Source organism: Berghia stephanieae, chromosome 6 (genome assembly GCF_034508935.2).
Source record: "Berghia stephanieae isolate SIO BIC M18660-M18661 chromosome 6, UCSD_Bste_1.3, whole genome shotgun sequence".
NCBI classification, from domain to species: Eukaryota; Metazoa; Mollusca; class Gastropoda; order Nudibranchia; family Aeolidiidae; genus Berghia; species Berghia stephanieae.
In genome coordinates this window covers 59,345,078-59,362,577 of record NC_088365.1, presented here as the reverse complement: position 1 = coordinate 59,362,577, position 17,500 = coordinate 59,345,078, and the positions used below count along the sequence as shown (strand labels likewise).

Sequence of the window (17,500 nt, the reverse complement as noted above, 5' to 3'; positions counted from 1 at the left end):
ATCCTACTGTACAAGGCGGCTATGTGGTCTAGTGGTATGACACTCGCTTTCGGTTTGGAAGGTCCTGGGTTCGAGCATCTCGCTCGGCGCACAGTTGAGTCCTTGGAAAAGGCTCTTTACTCACATTCTCTCACCGTACTCGGGTGTAAAATGAGTACCTGGTCATTGACAGCGTTGTCTCTGTCAGAAAAAAATAATTGTAATATCGCCTAACAGGCGTCATGTCTCGTTCTACATGTTACGTGTTGCTGTTGGACAGGGACCCCTTGTAAAACGCTTTGAGCACATTTAGTGGATATTGCACTATATAAAAGCTCATTAAAAATTTTTTTTTACAATGTGAACACCCCCCTCCCCCTCCCCCCCCCTCCCCTCCCCTCCCCCCCCCCCCCCCCCCCCCCCCCCCCCCCCCCCCGTGTGAGCGTGTGTCACAAATTTTAAGTTTTGATTGGTCAAAAATCTACTGGTTAATTATACTCCTTTTTACACATGGACATCTTCCCCCCCCCCCCCCCCCCCCCCCCCGCAAAGTAAACAAAAAAGGGTGGGGGGGGGGGCATTGGTTTTATCTACAACAACAATATTTTATCAAACAAATGTCGATCCATACAAATAGACCTCCTCTGGGAAAAAAAAAACAAAACAAACAAACAAACAAAAAAAAACAAACAAACAAACAAAAAAAACAAACTTGGACTGAAGGAAGAACACGCGGTCCCAGCTTTGAGAGTTTTTGCCAAGGTGAGGATCATTTAAATGAATCGATATTTGTACGAGTTTTCTGTCCAACTTTTTTAATACGCGTCTCTCAAGAGTACGGTAAACAACTGGTTGATAAATTTGGCTCCTGTACAATAGTAATTTGTTAAGTGGTGGGAGTGGTGATGATGATGATGATGATGATGGTGATGAGGAGGAGGAGGATGATGATGGTGATAATAATGATGATGATGTTGCTGCTGATGATGGTGATGATGTGTTGATCATGATGGTGATAATAATGATGATGATGATGAGGATGGTGATAATAATGATGATGATGTTGATGAGGATGATGATGATGATGACGATGATGAGGTGGAGGAAGATGATGATAATGATAATAATAATAAAAATAATAATGATGATGATGATGATGATGATCTGTGCTTTGAGAATGTTAGTGCATTATGCAGAGAATTGGCGGTGTAGTTAGTGCTGGCTGGTCGTGGCTTCGGGGTAGGTGCATGGAGTAAGGAGGGAGGAAGAGAGAATTAGGTGATTGAGTGCAACATTATTAGTAGTATTCTATGAGGCAGGTACGCATCTCCCAATGCCAAATTAAAAAAAAAAAGAAAAAAGAGACAACCAAAATTAAAAAATAAAAATAAAAAAAAAAATAAAAAAATATTCAAAAACCAGCAAAATAACAAACAAAAACAAATACCAAAAATACGTTAAAACGAGACAACCAAAATTTAAAAAACAAAGAAAAAAAACAAAAAAAAAAAAAAAAAAAAAAAAAAAAAACAACCAAAAAAACCCCAGCAAAATAACAAACAAAAACAACCCCCAAAAATACGTTAAAACGTTAGAATATGTATCTATGCTCATTTGTGTCAGAACCGTCGCCATAGATGTATATATAGTTCGAAGATGACGTCACTCAGGTCTTTGTTATTGTTTTTTGCCATCCGCGTTTATGAGTAATGCTCACTGAACTGTATTAACCCGACTATAAACGTTCATGGATACACACAGTTTTGTGTGTTGCTACGTTACACTTCCGGATGGCAATGTTATGAGCTTCTTAGCCAAGCGCATACTATCTATACAATGTGTTCATCGAGCCTCTTTTTGCATGCAGAATTAAAGACCAAATAACTAACAATGTTATGTTGAAATGTAATGGGGAAAAAAAGTAGTCCATCAGAGTCACTGGATCCCTGGATCTCGAGCTTATCCCGGTTTCTGTAACGTGAAACAGATAGTAGACATTGATTGTGCTACCGTTTGGATAGGGTGCTCGTCTATCGCAAAGTACTTTCCGCCGGATCTAACAGTCCCAGCTACGCAATCACTGCTGGGTGTACAAAGGGGTTAGAAAAAAAAAAGAAGAAAAATCTCGACCTCGTTTAAACGCGTTATTCCTTTGTTCTTTATGAAATATTCAAATTTGATTGGATCGTGTTGTTGGAAATATATTTTAAATATAATATATTTAACTTGGCACGTCTTTCGTTTGTGTTTTGATAGCCAAATTAAATAATTAGGATGTTTTTTTTTGTTTTTTTTTTTACACACTCCGTACTTAATTACTTTTTATTGTATTTAAATAGTACTCATTCTGAACATACATCTGCTGTTTTATACTGAAATATATATATGTGGCTTTATATGATTTTTTTTTCAATGAATTTTTGCAAATTTGTATTTTTACCATTTTTATGTCATATTCACTTATTGCAGAAACTTGATTTTTTTGGGGTTTTTTTTTTTTTTGGCCATCTTAATGCAGTAAAGTCTAACTTTTTAAAGGATATTTGAGTTGGTCTGGATTATAGTCCAATGTGTTAGGGTCCTCTGAACATGCGTTTTTTTTGGTTTTTTTTGGACTATTTGAAATTCGACCAAAGAACTGCAATAGTTAAGGTTACACAGTACTGTTTAACAACCATCAATTTTTTTTTTTTTTTGTGTGTTGTTTGTTTTTTGTTTGTTTGTATTTCTCTACATACACACTTACTTACATAACACATAGATACATACATAGATACATACATAGATAGATTCATACATACATACATACATACATACATACATACATACATACATACATACATACATACATACATACATACATACATACATACATACATACATACATACATACATACATACATACACAAACATACGCACACATACATACACACATACATACATACATACATACATACATACATACATACATACATACATACATACATACATACATACATACATACATACATACATACATACATACATACATACATACATACATACATACATACATACATACATACATACATACATACATACATACATACATACATACATACATACATACATACATACATACATACATACATACATACATACATACATATACATACATACATACATACATACATACATACATACATACATACATACATACATACATACATACATACATACATACATACATACAGAGAGAGAGAGAGAGAGAAAGAGAGAGAGAGAGAGAGAGAGAGAGAGAGAGAGAGAGAGAGAGACTAAAATTCTCATCTTTCTTTCTTTCCCCCTCCCCCCCCCCCCCCCCCCCCCCCTTCCCTACCAACATAATTATGTTCAAAATATATGTACCAACAAATGAACGTGCGTCAACGTATGCATGCATTCCTACCAATGTACACAAACCACGGTTTTACTCACGGGTTCACACTCACTACCTACAGTTTCCTTTCATTACCCTTATACTGCTTTATAATATTGTATTAGGTGATTCGGTGTGTCTCGGAGTCATCCAGTTCGTTCGATTTTTGGATTTTTAAATATCTTTTTTTTTTTTTTTTTTTGCACTGGAAACACAACGAAGATTATGAAGACTTTTACATTCATCGGTGGTTAGTTTAGTTTACAGTGGAGTTGAGTTCGTCTGTTGGCGCGGTGAGGTGATACCAAGGAATTTACCCAATGGAAACCGTACGGTGCTCTTATTGGGAGTAGAAAAGTGCCAGAAGACAATAGAGAATAAAAAAATTTTTCGCGGCGGTGGTGGGGTTTGAACCTGCGACCTTATTGGTACGACAACTCCGCCTGGCAGGTGAGAGCGTGGCTCTACCGTGTGAGCTATCCACGAACACAAAAATATTCGTTTCAAACCCAAAGTCATTTCTAGATCCCTCTCTCACCCACTTCTTGAGATCGCCGATTCGTTCATCACCATCGCGAAGTAATTTTGACCAGCAGTTAAGCTTAATAGCCAATATTCTCATCACAAACACATAACATAGAAACGATTGAGACATTGAGTATGCTCCGGTGTATAGGGTGAATTTTTAATTCAGAAAAGTGAGTGGAGCAGGCACTTATGTTGTTAAAATATTATTTTTATTCTCTATTGTCTTCTGGCACTTTTCTACTCACTTCATATCTTGTTGTTACCAACATAAGTGCCTGCTCCACTCACTTTTCTGAATTAAAAAGGTGCTCTTATTGGCTAACCAACCAGCGGCCTCGATGAGAAAAATATCCGCCATTTTGATGTTGGCTGGGAATCGCGTTACTATAGTAAACAAGCGCTGATCGGCCGTTCATGAAAACAAGTTGCTGCTCGCTCGTTTAACTCAAAATTATTCAAAACGATCTTTCTAAAATGATATAAATGTGACTTCTTAAGGTTTTCTTCACGGTCAAAACCACACAACATTCTATTAATGATTACGTCCGAGGCAAAAAGGAATATTGACAGGTCGACCGAGAGTTGAACTCGTGAGACGACACACATCAATGCGAAGTGTAGCGAGAGTCAAGCTATTGTTTGTCTTGTCCTATTCTATATAGAGAAAAGGATAAATAGTATAGCCTCGTGTGTGAGTGGTTGCGTGTCATAGTCTTGTTTTTAAATTGTTTCTGTTGTTTATGTGTGTAGTGATGACTCTCTCACACTCAATTTCAATGCCGAAAGAGGAATTCCCGCACAAAAGAAAGGGGAATTGGGGTGGTATTTGGCATACATATTGTATAGTATCTAGTTCTAAATAGATAACTGATTAGAATTACATTATGATATATAAACACAATGCCAAATACAATTCCGAAGTTTCCTTATTTCAAATGAAGTAAAGCTCCAAAACCTAATGGTAGTGATTGTAGTACTGAGTGTTAGTGAGGTGATGTGGTGTTGGTGGTGGTTGTAGTTGTAGTAGTAATAGTGATGATGATGTGGTGGTGGTGATGATTGTAGTTGTAGTAGTAGTGGTAGTGATGATGATGTGGTGGTGGTTGTAGTAGTAGTGGTAATGGTAATGATATGGTGGTGGTGGTAGTGGTTGTAGTAGTAGTGGTCGTGATGATGATGTGGTGGTGGTGTTTGTAGTAGTAGTGGTAATGATGCGGCTATGTGGTCTAGTAGTATGACACTCGCTTCCGGATCGGAAGGTCCTGGGTTCGAGCCTCGCGCTCGGCGCATAGTTTAGTCCTTGGAAAAGGCTCTTTACTCACATTCTCTCACCGTACTCAGGTGTAAAATGAGTACCTGGCCGTTAACAGAGTTGTCTTTGTCCGAAAAATTGTAATATCGCCAAACAGGCGTCATGTCCCGTCCTACATGTTAAATGTTGACCAGGGACCCCTTGTAAAGCGCTTTGAGCACATTTAGTAGATATTGCACTATATAAAGCTCAATTAAAAAAAAAATAATATTTCAATGATGATGATATGGTGGTGGTGGTTGCAGTAGTAGTAGTGGTAGTGATGATAATGTGGTGGTGGTTGTAGTTGTAGTAGTAGTGATAGTGATGATGATGTGGTGGTGGTTGTAGTAGTAGTGGTAGTGATGATGATGTGGTTGTGGTGGTTGTAGTAGTAGTTGTAATGGTGATGATATGGTGGTAGTGGTGGTTGCAGTAGTAGTGGTAGTGATGACGATGTGGTTGTGGTGGTTGTAGTAGTAGTGGTAATGGTAATGATACGGTGGTAGTGGTGGTTGTAGTAGTAGTGGTAATGGTAATGATATGGTGGTGGTTGTAGTAGTAGTGGTCGTGATGACGATGTGGTTGTGGTGGTTGTAGTAGTAGTGGTAGTGATGCTATTGTGGTGGTGGTTGTAGTAGTTGAGGTAGTGATGTGGTGGTGGTTGTAGTAGTAGTGGTGGTGGTGGTTGTGGTAGTAGTGGTAATGATGATGATATGGTGGTGGTGGTTGCAGTAGTAGTGGTAGTGATGACGATGTGGTTGTGGTGATTGTAGTAGTGGTAGTGATGATGATGTGCTGGTGGTGGTGTAGTAGTAGTGGTAGTGATAATGATGTGGGGCTGGTGGTTGTAGTAGTAGTGTTAGTGATGATATTGTGGTGGTGATTGTAGTAGTAGATGATGTGGTGGTTGGAAAACACATTACAGGTTATTATAATACATGATTACACACATTCTCTAACTTCATTTTTTGACAGCTTCGTTGTGCCATAAATATACGCAACAGTTCTGAAACATTTTATTGTGGATTTTGATATTGTTTGTTGTTTTTCTTGTGTCGTTATGTTGACATAGATACCGAATGAATGGTAATTACTACATTCTCAGCCAACAACAAAATGACGCTGAATGCTTTCATTGGTGGACACTTTTTAGGCTTCGTACGTATTCTCATTCGTTTAATTCTATGGGTGATACCCATTTCCAAATCGTTTTAATGATAATGATATTTAATTTTATCTTGACGAGTCAGAATACCAAAGGCTCCGTTTGGCGTTTTGTAGTGTGTTACTGTGTGCGTGTGCTTATTGTGTGTATTTATTAGCATCGTTTATCGTTGTTGATGCTGCCTGTTATTCAAATGGATGCCCAATAAGTTTTGATAGTTAAAACTTGGTATGTTTTATTATGAAGGCAAGTGCCCAATAATCCTATTGTTAAAAAGTATAAATGATGACCAGAATGCCAAAATTGTTTTTTTAAATGCTATTATTGTGTGTGTGTATTAAAATATTGTCATCGTTATTAGTGTGGGAGAAGCCGTCTTCGTTATTATCGCAATCGCCTCCATTATCATCATCATCATCATTATCATCATCATCATCATCATCATCATCATCATCATCATCACCATTATCATCGTCGCCATCATCTCTACCATTATCAATATTACTACTACTACTATCATCTTCACCATCTCACAACTTACACCACAGAATCGCTGTAACTGTTGTCCTCTTATTGTGATCGTATTCCGTTCAAGCGTTATCTTATTCATAACTTTGGAACGCCAAGCACTGTGTCAAGAATTCTCCTTGCTACAATGAACACAACTATTTTAAAAAAAGATCTCATTACCTGCATTTTATTATATCTTGTTATTTCTGTCGTCAATAACTGCTTTAGCATTCACTTGATAGGTTTTACAGTACGTAACACATAACACGAACTCGTGAATAAATAAATACAATATAGATAGTATGCGCTTGGCTAAGAAGTTCACAACATTGCCATCCGGAAGTATAAGTATAACGGACCAACACACAAAACTGTGTGTAATCATGATCGTTTATAGTCTGGATAATACAGTTTAGTGAGAATTACTCATAAATGCGAACTATCTATAAAATGTGTTTTTGTTTGTTTATTTATTTGTTGTGTGTGGTTGCTATAAGCACATAAATTATTGAAAATTTTTAAAAATCATATTTAGATAAGGTACAATAACACTAATTTTCATTGGACTGTTAAAATATTATGTGAATATCTATTATGCCTGCCCTCGTTCTGACGCCGAAGGAAACAACTGACCTCATCAATCAGATGCACGATCCAAAATTATCGGCATTTACCGCAATGCCCTTGTCGACACCCTTACCAAAGGGCAGAGATTCGCTGTCTATTTATCGAGCAGATCAGGCAGCTATGTTGAACAAGCATAGCCTGCATTATCACCAGCACCATCACCACCACACCATGCACCAACATCAGCAACACCCTTACTTTGGGAGAAGTATCAGTCACCCTCTGGCAAGCGCTGTTCCACCAGCGCCGCATCCCTTCAGCAGCGATGCCCAGAGAGTCCCTCCTTTGCACGCTCCAATCGTCACCGAAGACCTCATGCATAACCAATCCGGTAGGAGCAGGCATTCGTTTCTAAACATGGCATCCGTCCTTGATGTTGGGACTTATGAGCCGAACCTTGTTGATCATTTTCAACCGTTTGCTGCATCTGGAATCGGCAACAGTGGATTTTCCCCACCTCAGTTTGACTCCCGTTTAAAGCAGATGTCTTATCATTCCGATTTATCGTCCTTGCCGACCCAAATAAGCTCTTTGTATCAGAGAATGGTTGGCCGGAATTATACTCAACTCAATCGATTAGCTGCAGAATATTCTAGGTTGGTCAGTGCGAATTCAAATGGGCAGATACGCCAGATGCCACAGCCTATAACAATTGACCACATGTCAGCTCTATCACAATCTGAAATAGAAACTTTTTCCAAAGATGCAAAGATATTATCTCAACCACAATCTTTGCGGACTTCGGATAGTGTCGGATATAAAGATGGTTCGTCATTGTCTATTTCTCCTTTACGTCTGTCGGAAACGTCCACGGCGTCATCGTTGTCACCATCATCGCCATCTTTATCGTTACCTCCATCATCATCATCATCATCATCATCACATTCTAACCCACACAAAAGCAGCACGCCAAGTCCACATTGCAGTCTATCTTCACCTACGTCGTCTCAGAGATTTTCAGAAAGGAGACTGTCGCTTCCATTTGCTTCAGCCAGTTCTCGACCAGAACTGTCGAAGGATGCTCCAGGTATAAGTGATCGCCTCATACCTCCCCTGTTGCCGGCTTGGCAATTAGCGCTCTCTGTCAATGATATGTACAACTGTAAAGGCCCTTCTCAAATGCTGACCTCTGCTGTTCAGATATCAAATCCTGACCCTCACGCAAATGCCTTTTTAAGTAGTTCAAAGCAATGTCCGGATTCGTGGCATCTCCACCGCCTTCAGCAAATTTATCCTCATGGACACTACAATCCCATTTTGGATGGAAATAACAATGTCAAAGGTAGGCAGTTCGAAACTCGACGTTACATCATCTTCGTTTTTGGGTGTTTTTTGTTGTTGTTGTTGTTTTTTTTTGTTGTTTTTTTTTTGTTTTTTGCTTTTTTTTGTTGTTGTTTTGGTTTCTTTTTTTTTCTTTTCTTTTTTTGTTTTGTTTGTTATTGATTTTGTTTTTCTATATATGCGGGCAGTTGGCTGATCTCCTTACTCATTCCCTTGAACCATCGTCTTTTTTTCTCTATGAATAATTACGTTCTTTCAGGAGCAAAGCAATTTGTTTCTTTATGGATTTTCTTTGAATTGGTGTTTGGGTTTAAGTTTATGATTTTTGTTACTAGTTGGGAGTCACGTCATTCAAATTTGATTGCTGTTTGAAGTAAGTTTTCTGGCTATTATAAAAAAAAATAAAAATAAATAAAAACAAAAACCAAAGAACCCCCCGGGAAAACTACTTTTTTAAAGGACATAACACAGTTTTCACATGTTGGGGAAGGTGTTGTTGATATTAATCCATCGATATGCCTAAGAATTAATAGATTCCTGACCAAATTATAAAACCTTATGTGTTGTTGACGTAGTAGAATAGTTTGTCATTAGGATCGTCTGGCTGTCTGGTCTCCAACCATGTAGACCTGTAAATTATCAGTCAATTAACTGAAATCAGTCAATTTGTCAAATTCAAATATTTAAAAAAAAAGGAAAGAAAGAAAGAAGTGAAGAAAGAAAGAATTCACAAATCGTAGTCGAATGACCGTAAAGTAATTAGGAGTGTTCCATAACGCTACGCATAGCTCATGGGAGCCGTTAATATTAACGATGGATTTATTGCCAAGGCTAAGCGGCGCTTTTTAGAATTGGCGTGACTGAACACATCCCAGTGTAATTTCACACAGCCTTCGTTAAATTATTTTTTCACTTTCCAACCTGTCGTGATCCCAACGGTAGCCAATTTTAACTGAGCCGCCGAGCGATAAATTTCACTGTTTCGTCTAAGCCAAAATTGACCACAATTACAAGCTGGGTTTTAGAAGTATAAAAAATAAAATAAAATGCGAATGCCGGAAGTAACATCTCTAGTAGATGATGGAGACACCTTTAAATCGAAAGTTAGATTAGGATAGATTGCGACAAGCACATTTCGATTGCCTCACATTGTAAACAAACTGGTTGACCGTTTCTTCACTGATTGAGTACCTGATTATAAGGAAAAAATGTAAGTAGCCTAATTAATTCCCGTGCAAATCAGGACGTTTTCTGCCATTGTTTTGCTCAAGCCCAAGCGAGCTTGCTGTTTTGTGGCGATTTATCTTCATTTCGATTCTTTCAATTTTTCCGCTACGCCTGCCGAAGTTTCTTCTTGATAATTCACTTCTACTTTATAATTCAGTGTATTGGCCAGAAGTCATATTTATTTAAGTTTTTTTTTTCTCTGTCATTTACTGATTGAAAATCAAGTTTGCTCATTGCTACATTATTCTAATGTTCTCACAATGGCTGAGCTGTTCGTGGATCGCAATTCAGACTTGTCGAGCATCGATAAAGTTAAGATGTGAGTGTGAGGAATAAATTCAATTGGTCATGGCTAGAAGTTAAAGATGATAATGGTGATTATTTTTCTGACTATGTCAAAAAAAATTCCAGAGGCAGGAATATGACTTTGATGAAGTCATCTTTACCTATATGAATGACATGCTTATTTAGCATTCCTTCTACCTCAAATTATGGCAGTCATACTTCCAGTAAGAAATAACACCCACTATTTTAATGTATTGTATTTATCACTCTCCTCTCCAATGATGCCCTTATTTTAAAAAAAAATAATTGAATCTTCAGTTTGTCGAAGAGTTTCAGTCAATTTTTATAGAGCTCATTTACAGGTCTAACCCTCCCCTTCCACCCTGCCCCCCCCCCATCTCTCTCTCTCTCTCTCTCTCTCTCTCTCTCTATTTCTTTCTTTCTCTCTCTCTCTTTCACTCTCTCTGTGCGTGCGTGTGTTTGTGTGTGTGTGTGTGTGTGTGTGTGTGTGTATAAATCTTGATATCCAGCACTGGCAGTCAGTTGTCACAATGAAAGATAAACTCGTTCACAAACCATAATATTGTTTTGGAGAAGTTTTGAATCCAGAGTAGAATATTCTATTTTGTTTTGGAGAATCATTCTTTAAATTTTTGAGACATATCAATGCCGAGAACTGACTGGCCCATTCATCACCATGTCTTACAATTCAGATTGTTTCCTCCCCACTGTAAAGAAAAATGATGGATGTTGGTATGGTAGATTTGGTGCTTTTTAAAATCTTTTTTTGAAAGGTGTGTTTATATTGGTGTCCATTTCTTGAAAAACAAAATGGCATTCTGATATATTAAGTTACTTTAACTGACGAGTTTGATTTCATACTTTATACAAATACCTTCATGTTCAGAGTCTGGCAATGGTGGAAAGGGAGGGGGGGGGGGGGGGGGGATTCATAGGGAGTTATGGGTCATGTGCTATAGACCGTATTACATGTTTAAGTCCCATGAATGGTGAGGGAGGAACGGGCATTATCAAAGTGTCATGCTCGTCTTACATCTGAATTCCAAAAATGTTTGGGGTTTTTTTTTTTAATTTTTTTTTTTTTTTTCTTTTTTTTTTTTTGTGTGTTTTTTTTTGTTTGTTTAGACTTTGAGAGTTTTCCATCGCGACTGTGCCCTTCTTCAGTTTTCACTAACAATGGATGTATTTTTGTTGTTGTTTTTGTTGTTTGTCTTTGTTTTGTTTAATTTCGTTTCTATTTTAAAATATAATTTTAATAATTATATTATTTACTTCATGAAAAGAAAGATTACCACTAATTCAGTACTGGCAGTAGACTGAGACTTTCCACCGCGGCTGAGCCCATTCTCAGTTTTCCTAAAACGGATGAGTCGTCTGACTTTTCTTCTAATTAATATGACCCTTATCTTGTCAACAACAACAAAAAAACGATGAAGTCCCAGGTTTGAGAGTGATTGCCAAGACGAGGGTCATTTTAATCGTCACATATTTAAAGGACGGGTGTTTATATCAATCGATTTCAGTTGAATCTTATCTTGGAAAAAGACTCAAACTTGGGACTTTACGAATTCCCAGGTCTGAGAAATTTTGTCAAGACGAGGGTCATTTTAATCGATCGATATTAGAAGGACGAGTGTTCTGGCCAAAATTTTTTCTGTTTTGTATTGTCTATATTCGGGTTTTAATTTTTTTTTTCCAGTGATAATTTTATTATATATTTCCTAAAATGTAAAGCCTAGCCACGAATACCTCGCTTCAGCGTAATCGTATGACTTTACTGGTGTCATGTCGCTCTTGACATGTGGCATAGCGCAAAATTTCCGGCTTCAATCGGAATTCCGTTTTGCATTTTTAAAAAATGGATTTTGATTTCTTTCCGGCGTCTAGATCACCCAATAAAAATACTATTTAGGCAATAGGTAATATTTCAAAATAAGTCTCTGGATTTTTGAATTTGTTGGAAGTGGACTTCAGGCTTGTTTGGACTACCCTAATTATTGCACTCATGTCACGTGGTCACCTGCATTGCCTACACATTGCACAATGGCGATACTGGGGCGATGGGGGTGTAAAGCTCATGGAACCAATCACTGTTAAACAGAAAGATCTTAACAAAACGTGAACATTTATATACCGCAATATCCACTAAATATGCCCAGAGCGCTTTGCAATGGGTCGCGAAATAACAGCAACTCTTAATATGATGGACGAGATAATATGATGCCTGTTAGGCGATATTACAATACGTTTCCGACAGGAAAAAAACCTGCTGTTAACGCAGTTGGGTACAGTTAGATAATATTTGATCATGTTTATATGTCTTGGAACTTTGCTCAAAATGACCAGATTCAGTCTGCCACATTGCGCTTTTGTTTTATCATTTCGTCGTCTTCTGACCAAACACATTTTCTTCATTTTGGCCAAAAAAAAACTTTTACCCGATTAATCGTTTGATTAAAAATGAGCGTTAACGTGTTAAAACATCTTAAACCCGAGGCTTCTAAGGAAACAATTACGGTGCTCTCCCAAAGTTTATACCATGTTAATTTTGCACTGAGTCGTTTATTGACCGATGTTAATTATATAAATCTGCAACTTGAAGTCCTAGGTTTTAGAATTTTTGACAATGTGAAGGTCATTTTAACCGATCGATATTTACTTGACGGACGAGTTTTGTGGTCAGTTGAAAAAAAAAAGTGTTTTGTTTTGTTTGTTTGTTTGGTGTTGTTTGTTTTTGTTTTTGGTTTTTGTTGTTTTCTTGGGGGGGGGGGGGGGGGGCGTTCAGAGTACGGCAGTTTTAAAGTAAAAATTTATGGTCATTTTAATCGATCAATATAATTATTTGAAGGACGAGTTTTCTGGTCAAATTTGTAAAAAAAAAAAAAGTGTGTTTTGGGTGTGGGTTTTTTTCTCCAAGCCAAAATTGAATATAAAGAAAAAGTATTTTGCCAGACTACGGCAATGCAATGTCAGTCTGTTCTGGGTATTCCATGTTTCTGATTGTTGCTAAACGTGATTCATCCATCGTTTTTATTTTGTATACCCCCCCCCCCACACACCCCTTAGCTCCCTACTACTCCCCTCCAAGAAACACCACCACCGATTCTATACCTTTCACCTTTATATAATATGCATGTGATGTATACATACATGTGGTTTCATATCTTAATGTCTCTCTGATCTTTTTCCATGCTCTATTTTTTCTTCTTCTTCTTCTTCCCAATAAATAACAATTTTTTTTTTTTTAAGGGAAGAAGTAGATGAAGAAAAAGAAGAAGAAAAACAACCAACCTTTTACCTGTACTATAATGTGAGCATGTGGGTGTCAGACAGGATTTACGTTTTATTCTCAGATAGAAGAAATGTTAGATAATATTGGTGTTATCAAATCATCATCATTATCCTCGTCACCATCATCATCATTATTATCATCATCACCATCATCATCATCTTCATCATCCGCATCGTCATCATCATCATCATCATCATCATCATCATTATAATCATCGTTTTCATTATCAGCAGCATCATCATCATCATCATCATCATCATCATCATCATCATCATCATTATAAGCATTTTCATTATCATTATCACCTTCATGTATTCAAAATATTTTTACAGGATGCCCTATCTCTTATTTTGATGTCGTACTCTAAAAAAATAATACTCGTCTTTAAGATTTTGGCCAGAAAATCGTCCTTCCATTTATATGCATCGATTAATATGACCCTTATCGTGTCGATCGATATGAGAAGGACGAGCGTTCTGGCCAATTTTTTCAATACGCGTTTTTTTTTTTTTCGGATTACTGAAGAATTTAGGTGGACATAAAAGATATTAAGATACTAAGGTTTTAAATATAGAGGGGGAGATGTGGGGGGGGGGGGGGGGGGGAAAAAGGAGGGAAATAATAATGCAAATTGTATTTTTAAAATAATTAAGAAAATAAAAATAATTGAGCTTCTTTATACCGCCATATCCACTAAACGTTCCCAGAACGCGTTACAAAGAGGCCAATTTTGGCACTTAAATTCTTAAAACGTTTTCTTTATTTTGATGTGTCGTATTGTGCGTCCTTTATTGTGATGCACGTAGACTGTAAGCCTAAGTCCTGATCGTGTACGTCATTGCTTTTTACGTCAATCGTCAATGCTTTTTGCGTACATCGTTAAAGATTAAAGACATCGATGCACCCTGTGTTCGCCGTTAGCATCATCATCATCATCATCATCATCATCATCATCATCATCATCATCATCATCATCATCATCATCATCATCACCATCATCATCTACATCAACAGCATCGTCATCACCATCATCGTCGTCAACATCATCGTCATCATCATCACCATCATCATCGTCATCAACATGAACAGCATCGTCATCATCATCGTCATCGTCTTTATCATCATCATCATCTTCATCATCGTCAACATCCACTTTTTTCCGACAAAACTCATTTTTATAATTTATTTATTTATTTTTTGACCATAAAACTTTTGACTTCATCAATGGATCGATTCTGTTGACCCCAAACTTGTCAAAAAATCTTAAACCTGAGATTTCTAGGGGGAAAAAATAACTAAGTGTAAGAAAGTTGAAATGTTTGGCTGGCGGAGGTAATTTAATCGATAGATACTATTTATGAAGTAAACTTTTCTGACCAAACTGTAAAAATACAACATTGCTCTTTGCTAGGATTACTCACGCCCAAATTGTCAATTCGCCCCACTACTCCTCGTTATCGTACATTGTAAAAATAGATTCGTCCCCCCCCCCCACCCCCCCCCCCTTCTCTCTCTCTCTCTCTCTCTATCTATCTTTCTCTCTCTCTATCTTTCTCTCTCTCTAACACACCCACCCACCCACACACACACACACACACACACATATAAACAGAACCTCATTATCACCTTCTATCATCTACCTACGCACGACCTGCGTGCCTCACAATTCAATACAAATTATATATATATACACATATACACACACATACACACACACACACACACACACACACACACACACACACACCCCAAATTATCCCATGTTCGTGGCATTCAGCGTAGGCAGCACTCAACTACCACCTGTGCCTCGTAATCTGTTCTGAAATATCCCACACGTCGGCTTACGTCATCGCCACCATTCTTACGTATGTCCCGACACGACGGCTCTGTTCTTTTCTCAATTTTTATGACCACTGAACTTTACGAGACAAAATTGCGTATGCGGCTATGTGCATAGTAGTAGTCTGTGGCTATGTGGTCTAGTGGTATGACACTCGCTTTCGGATCGGAAGGTCCTGGGTTCGAGCCTCGCGCTCGGCGCATAGTTGAGTCCTTGGAAAAGGCTCTCTACTCACATTCTCTCACCGTACTCAGGTGTAAAATGAGTGCCTGACTCCTTGTAAAGCGCATTGAGCACATTTGGTGGATATTGCGCTTTTTATAAATCTCAATTTCTTTTAAATTAATATACTCCCCAAAACTAGTTAAATTTCAATATTATCCTAAACCGACATTTTTCAATCAAATCTCGAAGAAGTCTCGGGTTTCAAACTTTTTTGAATAGCTAGATAGGAGACATCGTATTCTATCGGTCTACGAAGTATGAGTTTATTGTCAATATTAAAGAAGGGGCGTTTTGTCAGGGTCCGATGGGCTTTTGCCAGATTATCTAAGGTCATGTCAGATTCATTCCGGTCTCGCATTTCGCCCATAAAAATGGCAGTATATTCTGTGAGACGTTTTGGGAAATGTCCACACGTCGCATTTTATGATGTAAAAAATCTGACAAACTAAAATTATTTTATATGTTTTTCACATTTTAAAAATTCATTTATTTCATGAAAAAGCTCAAAATTGTCTGATTTATGGACATTTGAAATCGACAATCTCTAGAAAAGTAGTTTTGAGAAATAGGGCTTAAATGTTTTCTAAAAGTCATTTCAACTTTTAAAGTGATACGAAAAACAAAATTATAAAGTTTAAAGTGAAAATTCTATTATATAACGTTTGTGAAAGTGTGCAGAAATGAAGAATCTGTAATAATATCATTGAGATATCCCCAAAATGTCATCGGAGAGTCCCAAAACACCATTTATTATTAGCCTAACCTCAAAAGCGACATGAGGCTGGAGTGCCAATGATCGTAGCCATAGTAAAGTTATAGCCTGACACTGACCAAAAAATAACGTCAAAATCCCAATCTTTTGTCACAAAAGGAAACAAATTGTGAGTTGTATTCAATAGTTCAACCAATGAAGTAACTTGTTTCCTTGAGCTCTACTAACGACAACTCACTAGACGCTGCTACACAAACCTAAAAAATGACGTCAAACTGCCAGTCCTAGAGGGTTCTAGTGAACAGGCTATAGATAGTTCGAAGATGACGTCACTCAGGCCTTTGTTATTGTTTTTGCCATCCGCGTTTGTGAGTTGTTCTCACTAAACTGTATTAACCAGACTATAAAAGTTCATGGATACACACAGTTTTGTGTGTTGGTCCGTTATACTTCCGGATGGCAAAGTTGTGAACTCCTTGGCCAAGCGCATTCTATCTATAGCCTATGTTAACGTTGGCTACGCAGTGATCCAGGAGTGTTGCAGGCACTAAGCGAGCTCTGTTGTCCTGTTGAGGACGATCTTCCTTCTTCGGCGCTTATACTATACGACCGTCGTCAAAATATTGCAAGCTTCGTGAAATTTGCAAAACTGAACTAAGAGAAGATCGGTTTACATTTACTTGGCTTTCTGCTCTGTACTAAAAATATATCTGTCAGTCTATCTATCTATCTATCTATCTATCTACTTTCCTACCTACTTATCAATCTCTCTCTCTCTCTCTCTCTCTCTTTCTCTCTATCTCTCTCTCTCTCTCTCCCTTTATCTCTCTTTCAGCATCTCTCTCTCCCTCTCTCTCCCCAGCCTGTCTCTCCCTCTCTTTCAATATTAATCTTTCTTTTATTCTTCTGCTCTCACCTCTCTCATTCGCCTCCTCCCTCCCCCCTCCCTGTCTCCCTCCCTCCCTCCTTCTATCCCTCCGTTCATCGCTCCTTACGCACAACTTGCCGTTTTCATATCATTGGAACGAAAACAAAACCCACCTTGAGGAAAGAATAAACGAAACAAGAAAGAAGAAAAAAGGAAAAAAAGCGAGACAGACATTGCGATTACACATGC

General features: G+C 37.8%; 1 protein-coding gene across 3 annotated transcripts in view; it reads left to right on the top strand.

The window, feature by feature from the left end:
- The window catches only part of LOC144975342 (uncharacterized), an 87,527-nt gene that overhangs the window by 47,155 nt on the left and 22,872 nt on the right, over positions 1-17,500 (top strand). For all 3 annotated transcript variants that reach the window (XM_078919331.1, XM_078919329.1, XM_078919332.1), the window contains exon 2: positions 7,409-8,782. In XM_078919331.1, the coding sequence (XP_078775457.1) occupies positions 7,468-8,782 (1,315 nt within the window). In that variant the 5' untranslated portion in view covers positions 7,409-7,467. The remainder of the gene's footprint in view (positions 1-7,408; positions 8,783-17,500) is intronic.